The sequence below is a fragment of the Seriola dumerili genome, unplaced genomic scaffold (assembly GCF_002260705.1).
Source record: "Seriola dumerili isolate Sdu_G_001 unplaced genomic scaffold, Sdu_1.0 BDQW01000078.1, whole genome shotgun sequence".
Lineage (NCBI taxonomy): Eukaryota > Metazoa > Chordata > Actinopteri > Carangiformes > Carangidae > Seriola > Seriola dumerili.
Window position 1 is genome coordinate 2,454,354 of NW_019174333.1, and position 23,451 is coordinate 2,477,804.

The 23,451-nt window shown below is 39.8% G+C and overlaps 2 protein-coding genes and 2 long non-coding RNA genes across 4 annotated transcripts; 1 reads left to right on the top strand and 3 right to left on the bottom strand.

Annotated features, from left to right (window-relative positions):
• The first annotated feature begins 19 nt into the window (after window positions 1-19).
• ppp1r11 (protein phosphatase 1 regulatory inhibitor subunit 11) lies at window positions 20-5,962 on the top strand. Its single transcript, XM_022744146.1, has 3 exons — window positions 20-316; window positions 1,435-1,543; window positions 3,242-5,962. The coding sequence occupies exons 1-3, from the start codon at window positions 239-241 to the stop codon at window positions 3,424-3,426; spliced, it is 372 nt and encodes a 123-aa protein (XP_022599867.1). The 5' UTR covers window positions 20-238; the 3' UTR covers window positions 3,427-5,962.
• A 6,919-nt stretch (window positions 5,963-12,881) lies between these two features.
• Window positions 12,882-19,279, bottom strand: cunh6orf47 (chromosome unknown C6orf47 homolog). The gene is made up of 3 exons (XM_022744178.1): window positions 19,031-19,279; window positions 17,425-18,764; window positions 12,882-15,686 (listed from the first exon to the last, which is right to left on the bottom strand). Exon 2 carries the CDS (start codon window positions 18,332-18,334, stop codon window positions 17,432-17,434), a length of 903 nt encoding a protein of 300 aa, XP_022599899.1. The 5' UTR covers window positions 18,335-18,764; window positions 19,031-19,279; the 3' UTR covers window positions 12,882-15,686; window positions 17,425-17,431.
• A 523-nt stretch (window positions 19,280-19,802) lies between these two features.
• LOC111220898 lies at window positions 19,803-20,735 on the bottom strand. Its single transcript, XR_002665071.1, has 3 exons — window positions 20,647-20,735; window positions 20,149-20,201; window positions 19,803-20,029 (listed from the first exon to the last, which is right to left on the bottom strand). It is a non-coding gene; the product is annotated as an uncharacterized LOC111220898 (long non-coding RNA).
• Window positions 20,736-21,085: 350 nt separating this feature from the next.
• On the bottom strand, window positions 21,086-22,782 carry LOC111220897. Its single transcript, XR_002665070.1, has 4 exons — window positions 22,704-22,782; window positions 22,434-22,520; window positions 21,358-21,476; window positions 21,086-21,162 (listed from the first exon to the last, which is right to left on the bottom strand). It is a non-coding gene; the product is annotated as an uncharacterized LOC111220897 (long non-coding RNA).
• Between the last annotated feature and the right edge of the window lie 669 nt (window positions 22,783-23,451).

A 23,451-nucleotide genomic window follows, 5' to 3' on the forward strand; every position in this document is an offset into this window, starting at 1 on the left:
AGTCCAGCTAACAAACCAACTCATTTTGCAGCTTGACTTTGTGTTGGCCACATCCCACTAAAGTGTTCAACACATCGCAATCGTTAGTATAACAACCTTTAATTTTAACACAGGTTGTGATTTGAAGAGCCAAGGTGAGCTATTGTAGCGAGCATATAGCTATATATTACAGAAACTCCGGATTTTTTTTAACATCTTGAAGCTAGCTAACGATAGCGTTAGCAAAGCAGCTCCAGGGATGGCGGAGGTTCCCGGGACATCAAGTGAGACGATAACGGAGACTGTTCAGACTAGCACGCCGCCGCCGCCCCAGCAGGTAAATAACGAAGAACTCGTCGTGAAGACGTGTTGATTATTTTCATAACCGGTGCTACTGTACGTTACCGAGCCGTGTCCAGCATTAACGAGGCCATCATCCTGTCATCATCCTGAAGTAATAACACAGCTCTCAGCCGGCCGTGTGAAGCTGGATGAGGCCTAACGTGTTAAGCTCCTTTTAATATGACAGTGCTCGTTACTATGTTAGTCAAGTATTATGATTACAGCAGTCGTATATCTGAATATGTACAAAATGTTCCCATGTAACATTATGCATTAAATGTAACTCCGTGTTGGGGTTCTCTGGAGTAGGTCCTTCAACGGGTTCAGGTGTGGCTCTGGACCTAGACACACACCAGCTATTAAACTCAGGTCTTCCTGATGGAACTGATATAAAAACCAGACTATCTTACCAAATACATTAGTAATACGAATATTAATAGTTGAATGTGCACTGAAATATTCATTAATTGCAGTGTAAAAAAAATAATGCATCAATGTGTATAGTGAGAACATGTGGACCCCCCAGTCTTTGTGCATCTGGTCTGGTTCTATTTTTGCTGGTTTGGTTCATACCCCTTAGTTCAAATTAAGGGAAATCTTGATTCTCCAGGAAACAATGATGCGGTCCAATGAGGTCCCCAGTAAAAAGGGAAAAAATATTTTCACTATAATTCCATCCGTAAGTAACACAATGACAGAATGTATGACTATTCTGGTCATGGGTTTCAGTCAGTTGTGTTTGGCATCTTCAAAGCCAGCTCCATAAAGAAATGGTTTTCCTAGTTTGGTGCAGAAGAACTTGAGCGACCTCAACAGGTCCCTGACCCCGATGCATCTAACACCTTTGGGATGAACTTAAAGACCGACTGTGAGCCCAACATCAGGGTCGGAGCTCACCAGTGTGGAAAATCTCAATGTGTGTTCATGAACGATACATGCCATGCATTACTTTTAGGAGCACTGGCGATGGGAGAGAACATGGAAACTCCACATAGAAAGTCTCTGAGATGGCTCTTGTTGGGTTAGGACTCGCGGTTTATTACACAGTTAACCACTGGGCCGAGTTTGCATTTGCTACCCAGCATCTCACAAGAGACCTGTCACATGTTACAGGAGGGACGAAGCCTGACAATCAAGCTGAGGAAGAGGAAGACTGAGAAGAAGGTGGAGTGGTCAAGTGACACTGTTGACAATGAGCACCTGGGAAGAAGGTCTTCAAAATGTGAGTTCATCTTCCTCATCAGCACACACTGAAGCGTGATTGATGCAGCGGATACTTTTCCTTCACCACAGGCTGGATTATTGACTTTCAATAGCTAGACCTGCTTTTAAAATATTGTCGTTTTATAGGTCGTCACACATTTTTATGCACAGTTCTAATGGCCCCTGAATATTACATGATTTTGGTCTCAGGTTGTCAGTCTGAAAAAATAAATAAGTAAAAGACTCAAGAAATAAATTAATGTGCCATTAAATGCACCAACAATAATATAAAAAGATACAGGCCTTAAACCCACAGTCCAGCCATGTGATAGGTTTATTTCTAGTCCTGTTTTCAGCTATAGATTTGCTAAGTGCCTCCGTTATCTAACGATGTCCTGACTGGGGGTTCCCATCTCTGCTGTGAGCCACGCCACAGGCATGTACAGTCCATGCACTCTGATGTCGATCAACCAATAGGCGAGAAGTTGACCCCATGACACACTTTGAATGACAGCCCCTTCATTTACATAATAAGGCAGAAATGCATAATGAAAATATAGATATAAGTTTGCAGGAAATGAATGGGGAGATAAAAATGAATAGATAAATAAATAAGAGAAATAAATAAATGGATAAATTAATTAATACAAAGATAAATAAATACAGAATCAGTTTATGTCACATTTTATTACTTAATTAATGCCTCTTTATTTTTTATGTTATTCTTAGTGCATTTAATGGCATATTGATTTATTTATTGAGTTGTTTGGTTAGTCTTAATGTTGGCAGTCTCAGTCCTCCATACACCAGTTTTAGAGCTTTGGACACCAAAGACAGCCTACATCCAAATTCAGCGTCAAAATGTGACTGCTGCCACATATCACATCTGCAAATCAGCCAATCAGAATATGACATAAAGTGATGTAGGATACATTGACTGTATTGTGTGTCTTTGCCTGACTCCATGTATGTGTGTTTACATCATCAGTACATTTCTCTTCATATTACGATGGCTCAGAATGTCCTGTCACCACGGTTCATATATCTCTGCAACACTGACACTCTACTGTATCTGTTGATATACACACATTGTGTGTGTGTATGTGTGTGTGTGTGTGTCTGTCTGTCTGTCTGTCTGTCTGTCTGTCTGTCTGTCTGTCTGTCTGTCTGTCTGTCTGTCTGTCTGTCTGTCTGTCTGTGTGTAAAAGCTGTGAACGTATGGACAATTCAAATAATTTCAATTTGTATTGAAACATTAAAACTGTCTTAGAGCATGTACAGAACAAGTGGTGTGTTAAATCATGGCATTTCTGATGAATGATCATATAAGACAAACATAACATGAGTTAAGATTGGAAAGAAAGGAGTTGTATGGTGGATTAGGACCACATGAGAGAGAGAGACAAGACACTTTTCCTGCCTCATCTGGGCAATAAAGTTTATTCTATTGTATTCTAAATACTTGTATATCAGAATTGTAACCGTTTCCTCAGAATGAATCATTATTAATTCAGTTCTGCCTCTTCATCCTTCTGCTGCGGCTGAAAAACTATTTTTACCACACACTCCCTTTAGCTACTATTTCTGCCCTGACCTGTTTGAACAAGGTGTCGTGCTGTATTTTTAATTTTTAATTTCTAACTGAGAACTAGAAGCTTACAGTGAGTCGGTGAAGGCATCACCCGGATCAACCCTAACCATGCGTGTTGTGTTCCAGGCTGCTGTGTTTATGAGAAGCCTCGACAGTTTGGAGAGTCATCCTCTGAGAGCGAGGGAGACGATGATGAAGAGGGCTGCGGCAGTGCTCACTGCATCCTGGGCCACGGCAGGAGAGGCCACGGACAGAGAGGGGCCGGGGGGACCACAGTGCCCCCAAACTCTGGAGGGTCACACACCCACTAATGAGCACCGCAGGTCGATTGCGGGGTCTGAGTGGTTTCCCACCACAACAATGACACATTACAAAGCTGCACTCTTTGTTTTAGTTTAGGTCCATCACTGAGGTACAGGCAGGCCTGGTGCTGCGTTCTAGTCATGAGTCACAAACTCCCGGCTGCTGGAGCAGGACAACAGCCTCTGTGCTGCTGTTCTTATTGAATTAGCCTCATTGAAAACCCTGCTCTCCTTTCAACAGCTGAAAGCATGCTCAGTATTGCGCCAACTAACAAACATAACATGGAATGATAACTGCAAGTTCACATTTTACATTTCTTTTTAACTCTATGACACATGCTGTGATGATAATCGGATTTAAAGGGCCATACCAGTGTTTTTTTGTTTGCACGGTTTAGCCCTTTTATTACAAACCACACCCACTTAGCATTAGCTCTCGGCGGGCGTAGGATGGTACGATTTGAAATGGTTCCATATTTTCCAGGCAGACACTGGTTTCCATTTATTTCGCGACGCTATGAAGATGAAGTTTGAGGTTTGTAATCCATCAGAGTGAACGCCATGTTCACTTCCACAGAGTTGTTGTTGTCCATCACAGCGTCCATACGTGACATGACTTACTTAGTTTACTATCACTCTTACTGCAGACATCAGAACTGGTGAGAATTAGTGTCAATAATCAATTATCAGTATAGATGTAGATGATTTTCTGTCCGTCCACAAACTGACACAGTCAAAAATCAGTTTGGCTTTATTATCGATTTTTTTTCGTTATGAATATTTTGGTTTTCAGGAAAGGAAATGAAAAACTTTATTAACCATCATAAGCTTTCATGTCTTGAAATGTCTTTTGTCCACAAACCCACAGACGCCAGTGGATAAATTCAGTGGAAATTTTTTGCTGATTAAACGACTTGAACAATAACTAATACGTTTTTTGTTAAGGAATTTTATTTATATATTTATTTCTGACACAAAATACGTCATCAGCCTGCACTTACACCTGCATTACCATCCATTAGTAACAAACAGAAATGGTGGGTAATATGAGCTAAAACAAATAACATACTGTATTACAGTGATGTCACCATGTCAAAAATGGATTACTTATTTACTGAATTGAATTCAAAATTCTGTCCCTGTCAACAGCTAAAACAAACATGATAACGTGCCAGCTAATGTCTGTAAGTGTTTAACCCTTTACTATAGCATGGACTAACACCAGTACACTAACTAACTAACTAACTAGCCTCAGATGTCCAGCAGCAGGAGCTTAGTCTCATCCCGCAGTGAAATGAGTGGAAACCAGTGGAAACAAAGTGTCTGTGATTTGTCGTGAATTCGCTAAAACAAATGTTAACGTCTTCAACTCATGATGTCGCCACAGTCAGGTGGTTGCAGAGTTGATAGACCTTCGCTCAGACTCCCAACGTCGTCGTGTCGCACTTTCCCCAGCAGCATGTCGGACAATGAAGCGTCACTGGAACGCAGCATCCAGTGAGTCGGGAGCTGTGAGGACGTGGAGGTAGAGAGGCCGTAACGTGTGTATGTTCCTTTTGACAAAGTGGCAGAGTTAATTGTATATAATACAGCACAATGATTTTTATTTTATTTTATTTATTTGCTGGTCTCAATTCTAAACTTGCTAACACTTGAGCACAGTCTGTTTGCCGCTACAAACCGTGATGTGAGAGTTAGAATAGAGTGGATTAAAGACCGGACGCAAACACAGATCTCCCTCTCACATTTCTAATTTGGAGACCAAATTCCAACTTTTGTGACAATTGCTGACAGAACATAGACTTAATTACATTATTGCTGCACAGGCTTCTAGCAGCATCAGTATAATCGGTCAGACCTCAGTGATCAGTGTCAGACAGTTCAGCCCTGGGCCCTGTTCTTCACTTGTGGCTAACTTAATGAATTAGATTCAACACAAGCAACACGTTATTCAGTTCTTTAAACCTGTTCACCAAGTTTATCTGACACCACTGTCTTAGCAACAAGACGTTGACCACAAACTTTAGTCACAGATGACTCCTCTCTCTGACACACACCGATGTATTTATTATTTAAGATAATTAGCTCTAACTGTATCTGAGGAAGGAGTTAGCTGGTTAACACCATGATAACCTGGATTACTTAACCCATGTCTTCAGACATGGTCCTGAAGACATGACATGACTCAAGCTAACCTAAATTTTATGTGGATCCTTCAGTTCAAAGCTGAAAACGTTTAAACATGCAAAAAAGTGCAACATATGAATTACAGTCAGTATATACGAAGAGAACATTTTTAATAATAAAAGAATGTATTCATAATTACAACTGGAGTTTAAATGGAGATTTTCTTATACTATAACTATATTCTTATCCTCTTTGATTCCCATAATCATACCAATTTACAAAGTTGTCCCCAGGAAACTTCGTTGACTTTAAGAGGAACTGAAGTAAAGCAGCTGTTGCTTTAGCTATAGTTTTTAAAGCTCCATATTTTCCTCTTCTCTTCTGTTTTATTTGAAGTATTGATCCATAAGAAGATATACTTGTGGTTTTAAGAACCAAAAACCATCTCAATGTAGATTTACATCTCCTTTCTCAGGCTTCTCTCTGGAGCTCTAGTAACAACAGGTCAGTGAGCCAATCAGAAGAGAGGAGGCTTGGAAACTCTCTTCTGAATGGCTGACTGTTTTCTGAGTGATTAAATAAAAAATATAGCAGATTTCAGGTAAACACTCAGAAACCAAATCCTGCAAGGGTGGGGCCAGGTGGGCGGGACTTGGGGCATGGCTGAGAGCGGGGATTGCTTTGTTGTGACATCACAAAGTTCCAGAAGTCCTGACGGCTGGTTTTAAGGCTCAGTTTCTCTCTACAGGCTGTGCGCATTTCTCTGTGGACTGAGGCTTTGATACTTTCACAGTATTGATATGGAACCTAGACCTGCTTTATAATCACACTACACATGGACAGAGACCTTTAGACTATATGGACCTTTAAAGAAAGAATATTAACAGGATGATTGAAATAACAAGATCTGTCTTTAATCACAATAAACATGTACAGATATGTATTAATAATACAGTAAGATGAAATCATTACAGTGGAATCACAAAACTTCATCATACAAATTCATCTCTTGTTTCAGGGTCTTCTCAGCAGCTGGTATTAGAGGCTTTGACAGTCTGAGTTGTAAGATTCATCGCATAGTTTCAAGACTGATTTAAAAAAAAAAAAAACAGGCTGATATATTTTGATAATGTGCAGACACATCATTGACTAACAAAAACTAAAACATCTGTATCAGTTTTAGCTTCAAAACCCCTGCATCGTTCTGACTCAAGTTAGAAGCCCAACGACCAATCACCTGTGCTGATTCTGCTCTTGTTGATTTTATTTAAAAAAATAAAAGAAAATAAAAGCTCCTGTGTTGGAAGAACTGAATTATCTGGATAAGAATTAGCTGGACATCTTTATCAGGCTAACATGACCTGTGCCTGGATTAGTTTAAACCATACATGAAGAATGGGGGCCGTATAGGGTTGTGATCTGTTTCTCACCTAGAGCTTCTTAGTGCAGCAGAAAACTGCAATAATCTTTCAAAAGTGGATACAAGCACTACAATTGGTATGTTTATCCCTCTGGGGCCATTAACTTGAAAAATCCCATTAGCCACTTGAAATTTCAAAAATTCAAGATGGCTGACATTTCTGTCATAGGAAACATATATTTTATCACAAAATTTTACCCACAGGACAGATTTCAATGATTTTGCACTTCAGTCCTATGAGAATGTCAAATTCACAACTCCTTTCCTCAGAGCTTTATTTGTACAATTTCTAATATGTATTGTGAAAAGGTCTGCATAAAACACCATTTATTATGAAAGATGTAGCAAAAGTTTTATAAGAGTAACCAGTCTACTTGTTTAGTTGTCTTAACATTAGCTTGCTAGGCTAACTCGCTGGCGGTAGGCTAGTTAGCAAGCTTTTTTATGAGTCATTTTTTTTTTTTTGTAAGTGATATTTTTGCTCAAATATAATTCAATTTAAACATCCATTTTTACAGTAAATTTCACCTTCTACATTGTTAATTTTGGACTATTCATATGAGAAAATAGTGGATAGTGGATGAACTTCTTGCAAAAAATAACATTTCCTTGCCAGAAATGGTGACCATCTTCATCCATCATCTAATGTGTTTATCTAAAGAGTAATACCCAAGAAGCATTTGTGCCAAGTTTAGCATTTGTATCCACATTTGAAAGTTTTCCCTGAAATTTGCAGGTATCTGCTGCGGTATCTGACCTCTGATTATTTCTGCGACGCTGCAACTGTCAATTTTGCTGTAGTGACTGATCACAAATCACTCTGTCATTTGATTTTCTGACAGCAGTGGATTTGGTGAACCCTCATTAACAGAATGATCTTTAGATAAAAACGATTGTTGTTTCTTTGCGTGTGAATGAGTGAGGTGAGGACAGAGGACGGTTGAGTTGTCGGCAGCAGTGTGGACGCATAAGCTCTCATTCACTTAACTCTTGGATGAAGCACCCGTAGGCTCCCACTGAATTCTGCTGCATGTCTACAGCTCGTGCTCGTGGCTGTGTGAGAGTGACTGATATGTTTTTTCGCTGTGGGGTCAAGCTGTAAAGACGGGGGTCCCTTCCTGACTGATGCGGTGAGCAGGACAGGAGATGAGAGGATGCATGACTGCCGGCCCAGGCTTTGTACTCATGTCTCAGCTATGACCAAATCTCACCTGATACAGGTTCCATCATCATCATCCTCCTAATCCTCCCCTTCAGTTTTAGACCATTTTTGATATGTGACAGTACTGTGGATTCCACGTTCATTTATGCCACCACCTTTCTGTACTATCTACACACATAGACATTGTTACATATGTACATTGGTCTTGTACTGGTAATGCACCGTTCTGTATATACTATTAAGCATAATGAGAGCAGATTTAATGTGAATTAAAGTTTTGAACTGTGATTAAACTGCCTTACAAATATGTCTCATATGTTACATGGGAGTATGATACTAGTTAGTCACATACACCTCTGCAGTTGCTGTGGCGTTAAGGATGTACAGTGGCAACAGGAAGTCAGTGAATCATCTCCATTTCTGTATAAATATGTCTTTGATATGAACCAACACAATCTATTTGAACTAATAACACACTTTATAATAACGCTCAGTCATAAGTCATTTATAAGCCCTTAGCTAATGATGAACTGATCAACCAATCACTCCCAAAACACTGATACACATGTGTAGATGATTAGTAAGTGCTGTGTTAACGTAACAAATGTGTTGTAAGTCATCTATAAACCTTTAGTAAATCATGAAACAATCATTACCAAATAATTAGTAAATGATCAATGAGTGGTTAGTTGATATATTATGAATCACTTGTAAGTTATTCAAAGATGAATCTGTAAGTCTCTATACACATTGGTTAATCAAAGGATGACAAATGATGAACAAATAATTAGTAAATGATCAGTATATAATTTGTTGATGTATCATTAATTACTTGTAAGTTAGCCCATTACAAGCACAAAAAATGATTATGATCAAGCTATTATTAAATGAACACTAAGTGACTTGTCTTGAATTGAGCAGACATTTATACATGATTAACAGTCAGTGTGTTTAACACTGACCAGCTGGGTCAGAGGTAAACACAGTGACTGGCCCTCAGAGACCAGGGTTCTGATCATAAAGTGAACTTCTGAACCAGTACTGACCTGCCAGTGAAGCTCCTCACATGTAGGTGAACAGGGTCTAATGGCTCCATGTCTGTCCCCTCCCCAGGCCTGCAGAGGCAGTCAGCCCTGAGAAGCGCTGCAGTACAAACTACAAAGTGTTCTTCATCTGTAATAAATGACATGCAAACCAGGCTAAATCGCTTAGGAAACATTCTGCATCGCCCTAATCTAAAGTGTAAACCAGTCATCACATCTATTCTTTTACAGTGTTCAAATATGACCAAAGGATGTGTAAGTCACAGCAGAACAACATTGATTGCAACCACGTAGTTCCAAGATAAGACATGCACATGCCAAATGAACTGAAACTAGAAAAAAAACTTACAACCTCATGTGCACAAACATGAAATTCCTAGTAAATGTTTCTATCTTCTACTGTTAAAATGTAACCTCTTTGGATGTGAGCTCCTGTCAACAACAGCAGATGCTACACTGTGGTGTCAGCATGATCAGTCTTATAGGTCTCCATACTGCCTTAAAGGGAATGTATTCTCCCTAAAGTGTTGACAGAATTATTAGGTGTTGGTGTTAAATTTTAACAGACAGTTCAACAAATTACATACTGATCATTTACTAATTATTTGGTCATCATTTGAGTAACCAATGTGTATAGAGACACCATTACCATACACTTACAGATTAGTGAAATATCAGCTTTTTCAGTAACTTACAAGTGATTCTTAACACTTATGTTTCATGATTTACTAAAGGTTTATAGATGACTTACAACACATTGGTTACATGTTAACACAGCACTTACTGGTCATCTACAAATGTGTGTCAATGTTTTGAGAATGATTAGTTCATCATTAACTAAGGGCTTATGACTGAGCGTTATTATAACGTGTTACTTGTTCTTGTCCATGTGGAAAACATGATTGAATTCACAGTGTAGCTGGAAACAGTCAGAGAAGCCCTCGACTAATGACATGAACAGAAGCTGCCTGGAGGGAGGAGTTATCAGAGCTGGAGTCAGTCAGTGAGACCAGACTGGAGGTTTGGGTCAGAGACACTTTGACTTCTAAAGACAAACATCAGCTGATGTGAAGATCTCAGAGACTGAGGATGAAGAAGAGATGATGAGCATGAAGCTGGAAGGGTCACAGAGTTCAGATGTTCATCAGTCCACAGTCACACAGACTGTCTATAGATGGAGATGATTCAGTGACGTGACGTCCAGCTGAGACTCCAGCAGCTCGACACTGACAAAGGTTTAAAGGAACCATTTGAGCTGGTTCACATCTCTGTTCATGAGTCCACCACACACACATCATAGAGCATGGAGTCCTGTCGCCATGGACACCACAGAGGAAGCCGCTGCATCACTGAGCTGAAGACTGACTCTCCACAACACTACAGGAAACCGATGGACTGATGAGACTGAGGTTGGACTGTAGAATGACATCAGCTCTGTGTGTGGAGTAAACAGGTCTCTGCACGTCGACATGAAAACATCCTCCCACAGCTGGAGCAGGGTGGAGGGAGCATCAGGATCTGGGTCTGCGCTGCCTCTGGACCTGGACCTGGACCATCTCCACATCAAGTTTATCAAGGTCTCTTCCAGGATCATGTCATGGTGTCTGTCCACCTGCTGAAGCTCAGTACAAGACAATGACCCTAAACATCAGAGTAAATCCACCTTCTGGAGTGGTCCAGTCAGATCCCAGACCTGGATCCAGTAGAGATCTTATATTTCTTCTCATCTATGGGACTTTGGGTTTAGTGAGGGTCAGTCCATTCCATATGTGCAGTGTAGCATAAATACTAAAAAAATCATATGGTGATCTCTGTTTCTTTCCACCAAGGGGAAAAGGGGGCCCCTGATGGCCCGTCATATTGGCACATTTTGCAATGACAACTATAAATGATGATGTGCGTCTACCCATAGTCTGCATGTGAGGCATTTAGGTGACATCCGTTAATTGTAGCATCTGCCATGGGCTTCAATGGGCTTCTTTACCAGTGGCCCCACCAGAGTGTATGATTGCCACTGTCAATATCAGCTGCATGAGGTGATAGTAAATCAGTGTTGTGTTGTAGCTCGTTCCCCTCCACCACATGGCCAAATGAATTATTGCTCCCTTTAGGTGGGTCCTGCTCTGCTACCTTGAGGTCAAGGATCCTTTTCTGAAAGAGGTCCCAGTGTCAAAATCTGATCGAGAAGTAAAATATATGCTGTGTTTACATGGTGTATAATCCTGTATTAATCTATGTTTAATTCAATGACCGTACTGTGAACCTGAGGCCAGGCCAGTATTCAAGCATACAATTAAAGAGTTAAATGAAGCCCAGCAGCTCCCAATTCCAGGGGCTCCCAGAAAGTGACCGCGGTTTGACTGAGTCTCTTTTATTCATTGAATTCATGAGTTCATGTTACTGTGAAATGACCAGAAAACAACTGGAGAACAAAAGAGGGACGACATTGTTCCTTTGTTTTAGCACAGAGGTTTAAGGAGATGAGTCTGCAGTTCAGTCATTTCATAATGTTGGGTCACCACTTGCTTGAGTTAGGTAGAGGAGACTGGGGATGGTTGCAACACTTTGTGCATTTCTCTCAGTCACTCAGAGATGATTTGGACCAGACCAACCAAACTGTTATATATTATATATATATTAACCTTGGATCTGTCTGCTAATTACCCATACCATTTACACATGATTACATACAACTGTCATTCACTATATATTTATTGAATGGAAGAATTCAGATCTTGCAACTGACCCCAACCCTTGCAACCCTGAGGACGGTTACAACACAGATCAGAGACGGTTGCAACATATTAAATATACATTAAATTTCACCAATTAACATTGTAAACGCAATGCAAATATGCATGTCAGTGCGATGGCTCCAAACCAGGGGTCTCTACCCGTTTTTCCTCTGAGAGCTCCTCATGTCTTATATTACTGGTTACGTTTATTCACATATTGTATCAAAACACTCAAAGTGATCTCCAAAACAATCAATCAATAAGATTACTTAACAACATCCAAACATCTGGAACTCACAGTCATGATTCAGTCAGACCTGAACACAGACATGAAAACACAGTAAATAAACCTCCATAAATCTGATTAGAGATCAGAGAAAGAAGAAGCTCCTCAGTCAGTGATCAGTGACAGCTGTCACTACATCAATGGTTCATACAGACAGGAAGTTAAAATAGATCATTCACTACACTTCATCTTACAAAATGTAATGTGTTGTTGCACTAAAGTTGAAGCCCACAGTTTAACTCACTGTATCTATGGCAACATATTTCCTGTTTGTTGGAAAAGTTTAGTTTATATCTGTTCTGTTATCAGAAGAGTTGCTATCACTGCATGATTGAGTTCATTTTGAGCAGATTTACTGAGTGAAGTTGTGTTGCTTAAACTTTGAACTACACATCCCTTTGGGTGAGCCACTCTAAAACAGGAGGTGACCTTGCGAGTTACATGTTGGAGGTCCTTATATTTCCTTTTTATGCAAAAAAGTCAGTGTCTCTTCTACTTGTTCTGACTTTTTAGTTGTAAAACTTAAAAAAGTTTGTTCATTTAATCTTTGAAATTGAGCTGGATGCAACGTGCAAAAACACCAGGGAGGTCCTTTAAGCTACCCCCATGTTAAGACTGTATTGGCTCATCCCACCATAATCAACATGCATAATGTTTAGAAGATGAAAACCAAGACACGCAGACAGTGTGATAAAAGGACATCAGTTTATTGAGCCAGTTGGAGCATTTAACCTCAGCGTAGTGTTTGGTTCAAAGTGGCCATAAATGAGATGTACAGTAACAGGTCACAACAGACTCTTCTCTATACTTACACCACAGGTGTTGGTGCTCCTTATCTATTTAAGGAGGCAGGACAGGGTTTATTCAGCTACAGTGATCCAGCACTTGTTAGGTGTGCTGGTTACTCATAGAAAAATAGTCAGCGTTAATATCACTGCAATAAAAGCTCCATATAAGCAAACAATGAATAGAAGGCAACAAAGAGTTCTTCTGGGGACTCCGTCTGTTAATAGAAATTTGGTGGAATAGAAAAAAACACAAGATAGTTACATTCTGTCTAAGGAAGTCTGTAGCTGCTAACATTAAAACAAAACCTCCATTTGTGTGCATGTGTGAATTAAATACAATTACAATTTCAAAGGTTGAAAATATTTCAATACTGACAGCATTACAGAGAAACCATTTTCAGGACACCATTCAGAACACCATCATAATGAGGACACTGTGCAATGACCCAGTTTAAGAGGTTTTCATTTTTAGTGAAATTAAAACCTCTCTTAACAGCAGTGCAGGCATCTTGTTCAAATGACCATGAAAAAGACCTTTTACATTTTATTTCATTAGTAACAATAAAAATCAAATGCAACTAATGATTGACTGCCAGCTATTTTCTTGATTGTTTGGTCTATGACTAAAAAAATACGGAGAAAAAACCTGTCACAGTTTTCTAGAGCCTTAGGTGTCATCTGCATATTATTTGTTCGGGTTAATATCACATCAAAACAGACTACTGACAACCTGGAACTAGAAAATGTTTTGGCCTTTTGGTTAGAAAAAAATAATTCAGTCAATCGAGTTTGTAGTTTAATATTTGCACTGAGGTTACACACTGTCTGCCACCTCACTCATTTTCACTTCTTTGTGGCGGTGTTATCTTTAGGAGTGTACTGAAAATGTTTTGATTATAATTTTGACCAGTTATGTGTTTTTATTCTAATGTTATGTATATGTGCTCACAAATGGACAATCACATTTCAATTAAAGTATTTGGTTACAATATTGTCAGCCTCAGACTTCCACATCTAACAGGCTGTTACACAGATAAGCAATAATAATGACCTAGAATCCATTTCTTTGTTGACAAACGGATTATCAGCACATCAAATAGAAAAATTGTCATACAACATACAAGAGTATTGACAGCAAAACATGCCACTGTGCACTAAAACCACATAAGATGTTTTGTCTCTCCATTTTTGTGCCTTTAAAGTGAAAGTATGACAGGAAGTAAAAAGATACTTGTAGTGAATGAGTGTAGCCTATATCCCCAGTAAAGTGTAAAACAAACAAAATCATTGCACAGAATGACATAAGGCAAAATACAAGTGTGCACAGAGAACACATTAAAATGTGCTGCTGGTATTAATGTGTCAATAGTGAAAATCTCTACGCAGATACCTCCTACAACAACGATAGTACTGTGTTCTTGAGGGGTACATGTTTGTGAAATCTCAATAGAAATGAATGTGGTAACTTGTCGTAAGTTCAATGTGTGAAAATATATATAGTACAAAACGATGAACATTTGATTTATGGTTGAGAGCAAACAGCAACCATCACAGCCGAGTGCTGAGGCCACGACCATGGCTATTAGAGTCTCGTTCTCAATTTGTTGAGAATTTTATTTTGACGAATGAAAAATTGAGGTCACTGCTGGGTTACGGAGATCTTATGGCTTTAATACAGTAGAACTGTGTGTGCGCCAGGTGATTCAAAAATTCAGATTTTCACTCGACACACTGTGTTTCCAAACTCAGTGTGTCGAGTTGCTAGAACCACGATGTGTGAATTCACTGGTCAAGGTTGAACAGGAGCATGCTTCAATTTGTCTGTTGCACAAGCTTCATTAGTTAAAGTTAAAGATGGGTTGAATATTTGCGGGGGGGTGGGGGTGGGGGTAATGTGACCGTACCTTCACTGACAAAGATGGTGGCAAAAGACAAAATCGAAAGAAACGACAGGATTGACTTTCTTTCAAAGTTGACTCCACTGAGAGTGAGCATGAGTCTGAACAGAGAAAATATCAGGTGCTGCTGGGAGTGTGAGTCTCCGTTTGCTGTATTATAGAGCTGACTTTCATGGGATATTCTGTGATATTCTGGTAGCAGTAAGGATTGTCTGAACCTCTGCCCTTGCCTGAAGACTCCTCTGTCCTCAAACACTGCTTATTCCTATCCCCTACAATGTTTTCATTTAACCACAGCTTTTGGTTTTATTACTTCAGACTGTGTATTCAGTTGTTTTAGGTTCAAATTTGATTATTTCCGCTCACTCAGAATCACCTGGTCTGAACAGGGCAACTGTCTTATGGTGAATCATGAGAAAAGTATCCCCATAGTTTTCCCGAAATACTGTGAATCTGTCTCTATTTTGATTTCACAAGAACTTCCTGACCTTTCTTGGACCCCATTTTTCCTGAACCCAATTACAGTAGTGATATACTTTTTGATACTAAACTCTGAATAGGTATCAATGTCAACACTCTAGTAATGACATGAAGATCAAGTGAGGACAGACATCTATAAAATGCAGATCAATAGTGTTGAACATAAAGTGACTTAAGTACAACTTGTATGAGTTTGTAATGAATGTGCAATACAATAATTAAGTCACACTGCAGAGCACAGTGGTGAAGTGAAACAGTCTCTCTGTGTGTTGTCCCACTGTCGTGATGTCCAACACCTGGACACAGTCTGATACAGCAGCTTCTCAGCATCTGTGGAAAAGACACAAGTCTCTTAATAAACAGCTGATCAAGTCCAACAGGTCAAGAGGGGAGCAGTCAGACGTCGAGACGGGCTGGAAACAAACCTCCAGGTTGTTTTTAGAAGACAAAACAAAAATAAATGGTACAATTATTACCCAATCTGTTGTAAGCATCCAGTTCACCTGCTTCTCCTCTGACCTGCACTGTAGTGCTGTGCACAGTTTTCCTGTTTAGTGATGGATTATTAGCAGCATTTCAGGTGCTAACATTTGTTTCCAACCTTTCCAATCCTCTGACTGTTCGTGGTCATTGACCTGGGGTCAGTTTCACAAAGATGCTTTAGCCTGGTCTGTAGTGTTGGTCCAGTCATAGATCAGTCTAATGTTAGTCAGACTGTTTCACAAATATAAAGACTGACTCATTTTTAGCCAAAAACATTAGACACCTTACCCCTTACTAGACCAACTCAGGTCTAAGACCAATGTTACCATGGTAACAATCAATGACACTTTACTGACTAGTAACATCCAACAACAGAAAACATGTTTCATAACTTGAGCAATGAGAAGAGAAAGCGTTTTTAGAGGTCACAGTGATTTTTTTTTTTCAAAACATATTTACATTTTTTCTGTTCTACTTTTTTTGTTTCATTCTTATTTTCATTGTTTCACTCTTCGCTGAATTTCCAAAGTAAAACTCTCCCAAAAGCAAAAAACATTTTCTTCTGGGGTAATTGGAGCTCAGAGGTTGGATGTGGTTCCTTGGTCAGCCATTTCGTAATCTTGAAAATAATCTTAATTTACCTAGAATTCATTGCACCACAGTCTGACTAAAGATAGTCAAGAACTAAACTGCTTTGTGCAACAGATGAATTAAGACTCAGTCTATCTGAAGTCTGACTGTTTGTTCTATCTAAAACACAGTCTGTCTTGGTGGTTGGTTGTCCCACATAATGGACACTGATGGTACATTAATCTGTGAACTGATTAAAAAAACTAGTGGGAGCTCAGATGCTTCAGGCAAATCAAACTAATGATCTGTGGCTCCCAGATGAATCCTTGTATTCTCTGTCTGTGGCTGCAGCTGGTTTCACACTACTAAGGGAATGTCACACTCATTTTTCTATGGTAACAGGATCAGAATAGATTGTAAGATGACATAAACCAGATACCTTAGATAAATGGTGATTAAACTGTGTTTCTAAATGGCCTTAAACCAGCTAACATACACCGATACGGACATATCTGCAATAAGTTCATTTTGGCCAATATATTTCTAATTTATCAGTTTAACTCTGGTAAGTGTAGCTGTCTGATCCATGTGCTGGAGTAGACATGTAAAGTAGCACAAAATGGAAACACTAAATTGTACTTACAGTAACTGCTTAAATGTACTTACTTAGTTACATATATTTACAAAATGTCTAATGGTCCACAAAGACCAACAAATAAACAAAAAAAAAAACAAAAAGACAAGTTAGTCAATCGCAGAAACCCTGTTCAGAATTCATACACATTTTCATTACATTCTTTGTGGACGAAATATGCAATTTCTTTTTCTCTCACTACAACTGTCCATGACGAGGGACCTGCAACTCATTAGTCGTAGCTCATCCATCTTCATGAGGCGCTTACATTTTGGTTTGGGAGGTTTTGTGATTTCACTTTAGTATATACAAAACACTAATCCAACCTGTCAGCGAAGAAAGCTTTGATGAGGTGGTAAAATGTAGGGGTGAAGGGCTTACCTGAAGTTTAATTTGTCTTCACCTTGTCCTGAACATACACAGGTTTTTCTTTATGTTCCCTACTGTCTGTCATTTCATCAGTGTCCTTTCCCTCCTTGTCCTCTTCTTTTTCTTCCTCCACGCCCATTATCACACTCTGTCGAACACTGACAGAGATCACCACTGCCTGTATGATGCCATAGATCAACGCAAACTGAGGGAGATACTCTTGGATCAACCAGAGTAATCCTGCCATTCCAACTGTGGAGACAAAAAACATCGCCATCCCATGAAACCAAAGCCTCAGCGCTCCTTGGACCCCCAACACCTCCAGGATCAGCTTGGCAGGAGGGGACACAGTCCACAGGAAACCAACAACAAACAGATCAAACAAGTGGCGGAGGAAGTTGAAACAGATCTCGTAGTGTTCTGGTAGGATCTCCACCTTCCAGCTGCGTGCAAAGAGTCGAAAAGGAGATGTCAGCTGAGACGAAGGAGGTGTAGGAGACGGAGGAGGTGTTCTGTAGTCAGAAAAGTCCCCATCAATATCATGGTCCCATGCACCTCCACTCCTTTGTCTTAGTCTGCTTGTCTCTGTTTTCCTTGGCCACAAAAAGTAAGAAGTTGGGAGAAATTTATTCCACCATCTAGAAACTTCTGAATCTACCATGGTCTCCCGTTTCCTTGTGCAGAGATCTTCAATTTCCATGGGCTGAAGCTTCTCCTGCGCCTCCCAGAACTCCTCTACTGGACTACTTTGGTCACGTTGACGTCTCCACCCTCCCCAGATCCAAGATGTCCACCCCCTGAAGCCCTGGCTGCCACAGTCATGCTTCTTGCCCTCAGCCATAACCACTGTGGTATTTTCGGACATGGTACTACTGCCCCATGAGCGCACCCACCCCAGTGCTCTGCCTAGCACAGCTGCCATTCTTTATTGCTGAGCTTGTTGGAGTTTTAGTAAAATCAGCACACACTCAGTTCTCAGCTCTTCTTGCCTTGATTGGCTGGGTAGCACTGCATGTACTGCCAGAGCAGTTGTGAAGTTGTAATACTTGTTCACAAGGATCCAGGCTGGGGCAAAGGGACGTCCTCAGGCCACAGACACACCTGTGGGTGTGTTTAACTTCTTGTCTACATGTCTTTGGTTTAACCTGGCAACCTTTGAAGCTGTCAACGTTGCTTTCAATAACTCAGCATTACGTTCAGATATGCTCAAAAAGCTAGCACCGGCTAGCTACAAGTCAGCCGTTTGACCTGACCAAGCCTTCAGCTCAACGTCAGCTAACTAACATTACCCTTAGGGCTTCACAAACTTATCTTTTTCTGTGTACTGAGACAAATTGCTTCAGTCTTCATACCTACAATAAAAGAAAAAAAAGAAAAGACATTTACAGTTGGTTCAAGCATGAAATCTTACTTCCACTTCCACGTCAACAACAATGCGAGTTAGCGGGTCTTGGCAATTGTCTTAGCTAACCTTTAAGGCTTTTTAATATCAGGTGAAATTCGTTAGCAACTAACGTGAGCTGGTTTAACGTTAGTTCACGAATTTCATCAAGATATGTTTCCAATTTTCGGTGTCTCTAATTTACAGGAGCTAATCTGAAAATGTATAAATTGTCACCTTCGGCGATGTTAGCTACAGTTCTTCTGCCAGGTCGTAGCTAGCACTCCTGTTAGCGTCAAAAAACTCGACACGCAGACCAACTTCCTCAACTTCTGGATGTTGTGTTCCAAACACACCAACGTGTTTATCTTTACCATTTGGAATAGAAAGTCGGCTTCCGGTCAAAACTGACGATAAGTACTGTTAACAATTATGCTAATTGTCAAGAAGCCACAACGGAGGTACGCCTGCGAGGTCGACTGAAGCGGTTACCTAATTACGCGATGAATATGGTCTTCCTGTGCGGTTTCAACCTTCAAAATAAAACTATGGTTTACCAACTCCAGTTCATGCTATGGCCTTTATACTGGAATTTGCCCTTTTCAAAAACTTTCCACAATTACTAGCGTTTAGTAATACGTCTTTATCCGTAAAACGTACTTCACGTATTCGACTCATCACAACATTCCTATATTTTTTATGTGTATTGGATGATTCAGGCATTGTCCAAGCAGCATTATGCAACAGGACAAGATGGTGTAAATTCAACTTCAATTTCGTCTAAAGCAATGATGGATCATGATTAGTCATTGGCTGCAATGCAACTACTGTTTTTACATGAGTGCAGGGGACTACAACAAAGAAATAGTCAGCGACCCCGGATTGTATAGTACACAGCAGGTCATTACATGTCAAAAGCAGCAGTCAGCCTCTTGTGATTTTATTGTAATCAATCTGCAACCAGTGGGTAGGTGGGTGGGTGGGGCGGGCAAAAGAGAGAAGCTTTGAGTCTGTGTCAGCCATTTTATTTGACATTTCCTTACATCTGTACATTCAAACCATTATAAACGCTGGAGAAAAGCTTTGTATAATCAAGACTACTTAGAAGCTCAAGGCCCCTTCAAATGAATGGTGGCAATGTATCTTATGACTCTTAGGAATGCTTCCATTTCCTGGATGACTTGATATTGTCCACCGTAGAAGCTTGGAGCAGTCCCAGCTCACAAGTTGCAGCAACTGTAAAAAGACATTAAATATTTAATTAAAAAAAAAAAAAGGGGTTGACATCTCAGCATCACTCATCCTACAGAAAAAGTCTTGGTGTGTAAAACTCTGCAAAGCCTGTCAATACCAACCTGGTCCATTTACTGTGTTCTGAATGTCTTCCAGTCTGGGCTGCCAGTCATACCTGAAAAAGATATGAATCAGTAATTTCACCCCGTTTGGCTTCCTAAAACTCAACAGAAGCTCCAGTCTGAGTGTCTCAGTGCGCTGCGAGTAAACTTCACTTGAGATCAGTCGAACCGAATCACTGCATCATCATAGAGCAGACTCAGATACAAGAGCTCCAGGATAAAAGCCCCTCTTAAGCCACATTTAGATGGTCTTGATTCATCAAGAAGGTTGGGTAATTTGAATATCAAATGCAATTATGTTATTTTAGCTAGCATAGTCCCAGATACACTTTTTTTGGTGCATATCATGATCATAAAAGTCCTGTCCAGAGAGACAGTCTCATTTAAACACGTGACATCACGCACATGATTTAAATCCCGAGACAAGATTACCCACCTCACCCTGACAAATTAATCCCATCCTAATGGGGCTCTACTTTCAGAGAAGTTGGTACTTACAGCTGCAGGTCTGTCACATCAACTCCTCTGTCAGTGTGTGGACGAGCTACAAGACAAAAACTGAGTCATCAATACAGACAAGGGAAAAAAATAAATTTAAAAAAAAGTTCAGGGACCACACCAGAGTTTGGCTGTTTTACCCCAGTTACTGCAACCAGTTAGTTAATCATCATTACACTGAAGTGATGCAGCACAAACTATAACTCCATCTGTCTTTATATTTGTGTCACCATACAATAATGCTGCTGCTTTAATAAAGGCAGGCATAATGGAATGGCCAAACAGTTTCATGGTGATGTGCAATAAGTCTACATGAGTCCCAGTACATAGGTTAAAACTATGCATACCTCTGGTGTGGTTATGTGGTCAGTGCACTGTGAAGACAACTTCATGCTTTTCTCAGAGACTCTAGTCTATGAAATCATCATTCCACATAAGCACACAAAACAGATGCTTTTAGATCCAACACTTACCTAGAAGAGCAGGCTCCATCCCATCCCCCCCTAGTGTGGATGCCTGTGAGTACAAGGAAAACCGTATTAGAACCAGTTCTGAACCTCACAATGTGTACTGAGAACCAGTTCTATACATGCTCAGTGCACTGTGAAAGAGCTTCATGGTATAATCAGAGACTCTAGTCTTGTGAATCATCACAGCAGCATGCTGGTTTTCACAGCCTACCCATCAGCAGCTTCCCATGCTCACACTCACCATCAGCTCATGGCTGTAGACTTCACTCGCAGCAGGACTCCAGGACTAATCAGGGGAATCAAACTGCTCCCTCAGAGCTGAGGAGCCTCAGGTGACCACTGTGTCCATTTCAGTGTGATCTGAAATATTTCCATTATACAGTCAAGTTTTTGTATGCTGTTAATATTTAATATTTGTGCAAGTTTCTCTTTGTCAGACACTTGTGTAGCTATGAGTGGGGGCACTGAGATCCTTGCATACACATTTTTCAGGTATTTAAGCCATTTTATAATATTTGAACAGGCCCTCACGCTGTCCATGCAGATAAAATGAAAAGAATTTTGAAAGTAAAATGATACAATTTAAAAAATGAAATACTTTTCAGCTAGGATTGTGAAATATGCAAAAAAAAAAAAAAAAATCATATGCTCATTTTTGCAGATGATGCCATTTCAGTTGGTATGGTTGTTTCCTCTCCTTTCCATTTCATTTTCACTGACAATAAAAATGATTCCTGTTGGTCTTGCACCAAACTAACATTTTTCTTTGTCTGGAGAATGGGATTTGTAGGCCGGGGCGTCTCTGTTGCACCACAACACTTATGCCACTAACTATGCATGCGACACATTTTCCCTCTAATGAAACAAAAATAGCTTCTGACATTTTTCACAGGTTGTGATTTGGGTATCGCACTTGGCCATATTGAGATTTTGATTATATTGGGATTAATTCTGCAACCCAAACTAGAGCCCTGCAGATGGTGCAATAACCTTACAAATACCAGGGTATGTACACACTGGGAGCTCATATACAACAGGCATCTTCACTTGTTTTAAGATAAAGAAATACACTTCTCACTGTAAAAACCTGTATTTGTATATTATTTTAATTGCAGTAATTTCACCATTATCAAAATTATTTTGCCACCCACAGTCTGAGAAGACTAATCATATAGCATCTATGTGTTATTTTAGATTTTATATTAAAACTCAGTTGCATCCGATGAAAAACGTGGTGCAATTTTCTAAAAGCTAAAGCTGCTAAAGCTGCTAAAGCTTCATCTCTTTCTACAGCCCCAAAATCTATAGACCACTCACTTCATCCATCTCTAAACCTGGATCTCCGGGTCTTCCTCTGCAGATTCAACTCAGCAGATCCACCAAGGAAATACATCCTCGGCTCTCCTGGGGAAACAAAGATCGCAGGTCAGGCCAGGTCTGTACTCCTCCATTACAGTGCAGGTTTGTCACCACGTGGAGCACATAAGAACCAGAATGACGGTGCTGTTCACGCCACTTCCTCTGCAGGCCAACGCCTCAGCTTTAAAGTTTAGATTTTCGAACAGACTCAAAGTGTATCACATTTACCTTCCGTACTTTCCAAGCAAGAATTTGAAGTTTAATTTAACTTCGCGTCTCCGTCCAACCAGCCAGGACCGCGCGCCATCAACCAGAGGATGAACACGAGTCCGCCCCTGGATTATATACCAGAGGGCCTTCACAGTATCACGTGCTTTTGGTGTCCTGAATACCGCCTGTTTTTGACGCTCACCAAAATGCATAGTACAGATATGTGATATGATTATACAGCAAATACCACGGATTAAAAGTACATTTTAAGAAAGGGGAAGAAAAACAACACCTTAACACATCCTATATTAAGGACCATAAAATTAACATTAATAAATAATTACAATGGAGGTATATCAGTTTCCTTTTAAGGCACATTTTTAGATAGCTTTGAAGAAATTTTAACAAAATAAATAATGTGTCATTTGAATTTATAAAATGTTCATCTAAGGAAAATTCAGGATGATTTTCCAAAATTAAGATATCTATGGTTAATAAATAACAATAATAATAATAATAAATATTTCAAGGTAGGCTAATCAAGGACACCTTACAACACACAGTAAAAGAAATAAAATAGCAAGTACAAGGCATAGAATACAAAATAATTAAAAATGATTATGATTGCATTGATGAAACTGGTCTTTACAGCTAAGATTTAGGGGAAATAAAATAGTTTATACAAACCCAAGGCACAATCTATTCTGTGGTAATTCCAAAAAAAGCTTTCCTTGGTCAGAGATGGATATAGCTTTGTAGATAAAAA

Excerpts from the sequence above, each read along its gene's own strand:
- cunh6orf47 (XM_022744178.1), bottom strand. The coding sequence starts at position 18,334 with ATGGCAGCTGTGCTAGGCAGAGCACTGGGGTGGGTGCGCTCATGGGGC.
- ppp1r11 (XM_022744146.1), top strand. The coding sequence starts at position 239 with ATGGCGGAGGTTCCCGGGACATCAAGTGAGACGATAACGGAGACTGTT. Across the intron at positions 317-1,434 it reads CGCCGCCGCCGCCCCAGCAG|GAGGGACGAAGCCTGACAAT; the intron begins GTAAATAACGAA and ends CACATGTTACAG. Across the intron at positions 1,544-3,241 it reads GGGAAGAAGGTCTTCAAAAT|GCTGCTGTGTTTATGAGAAG; the intron begins GTGAGTTCATCT and ends GTTGTGTTCCAG.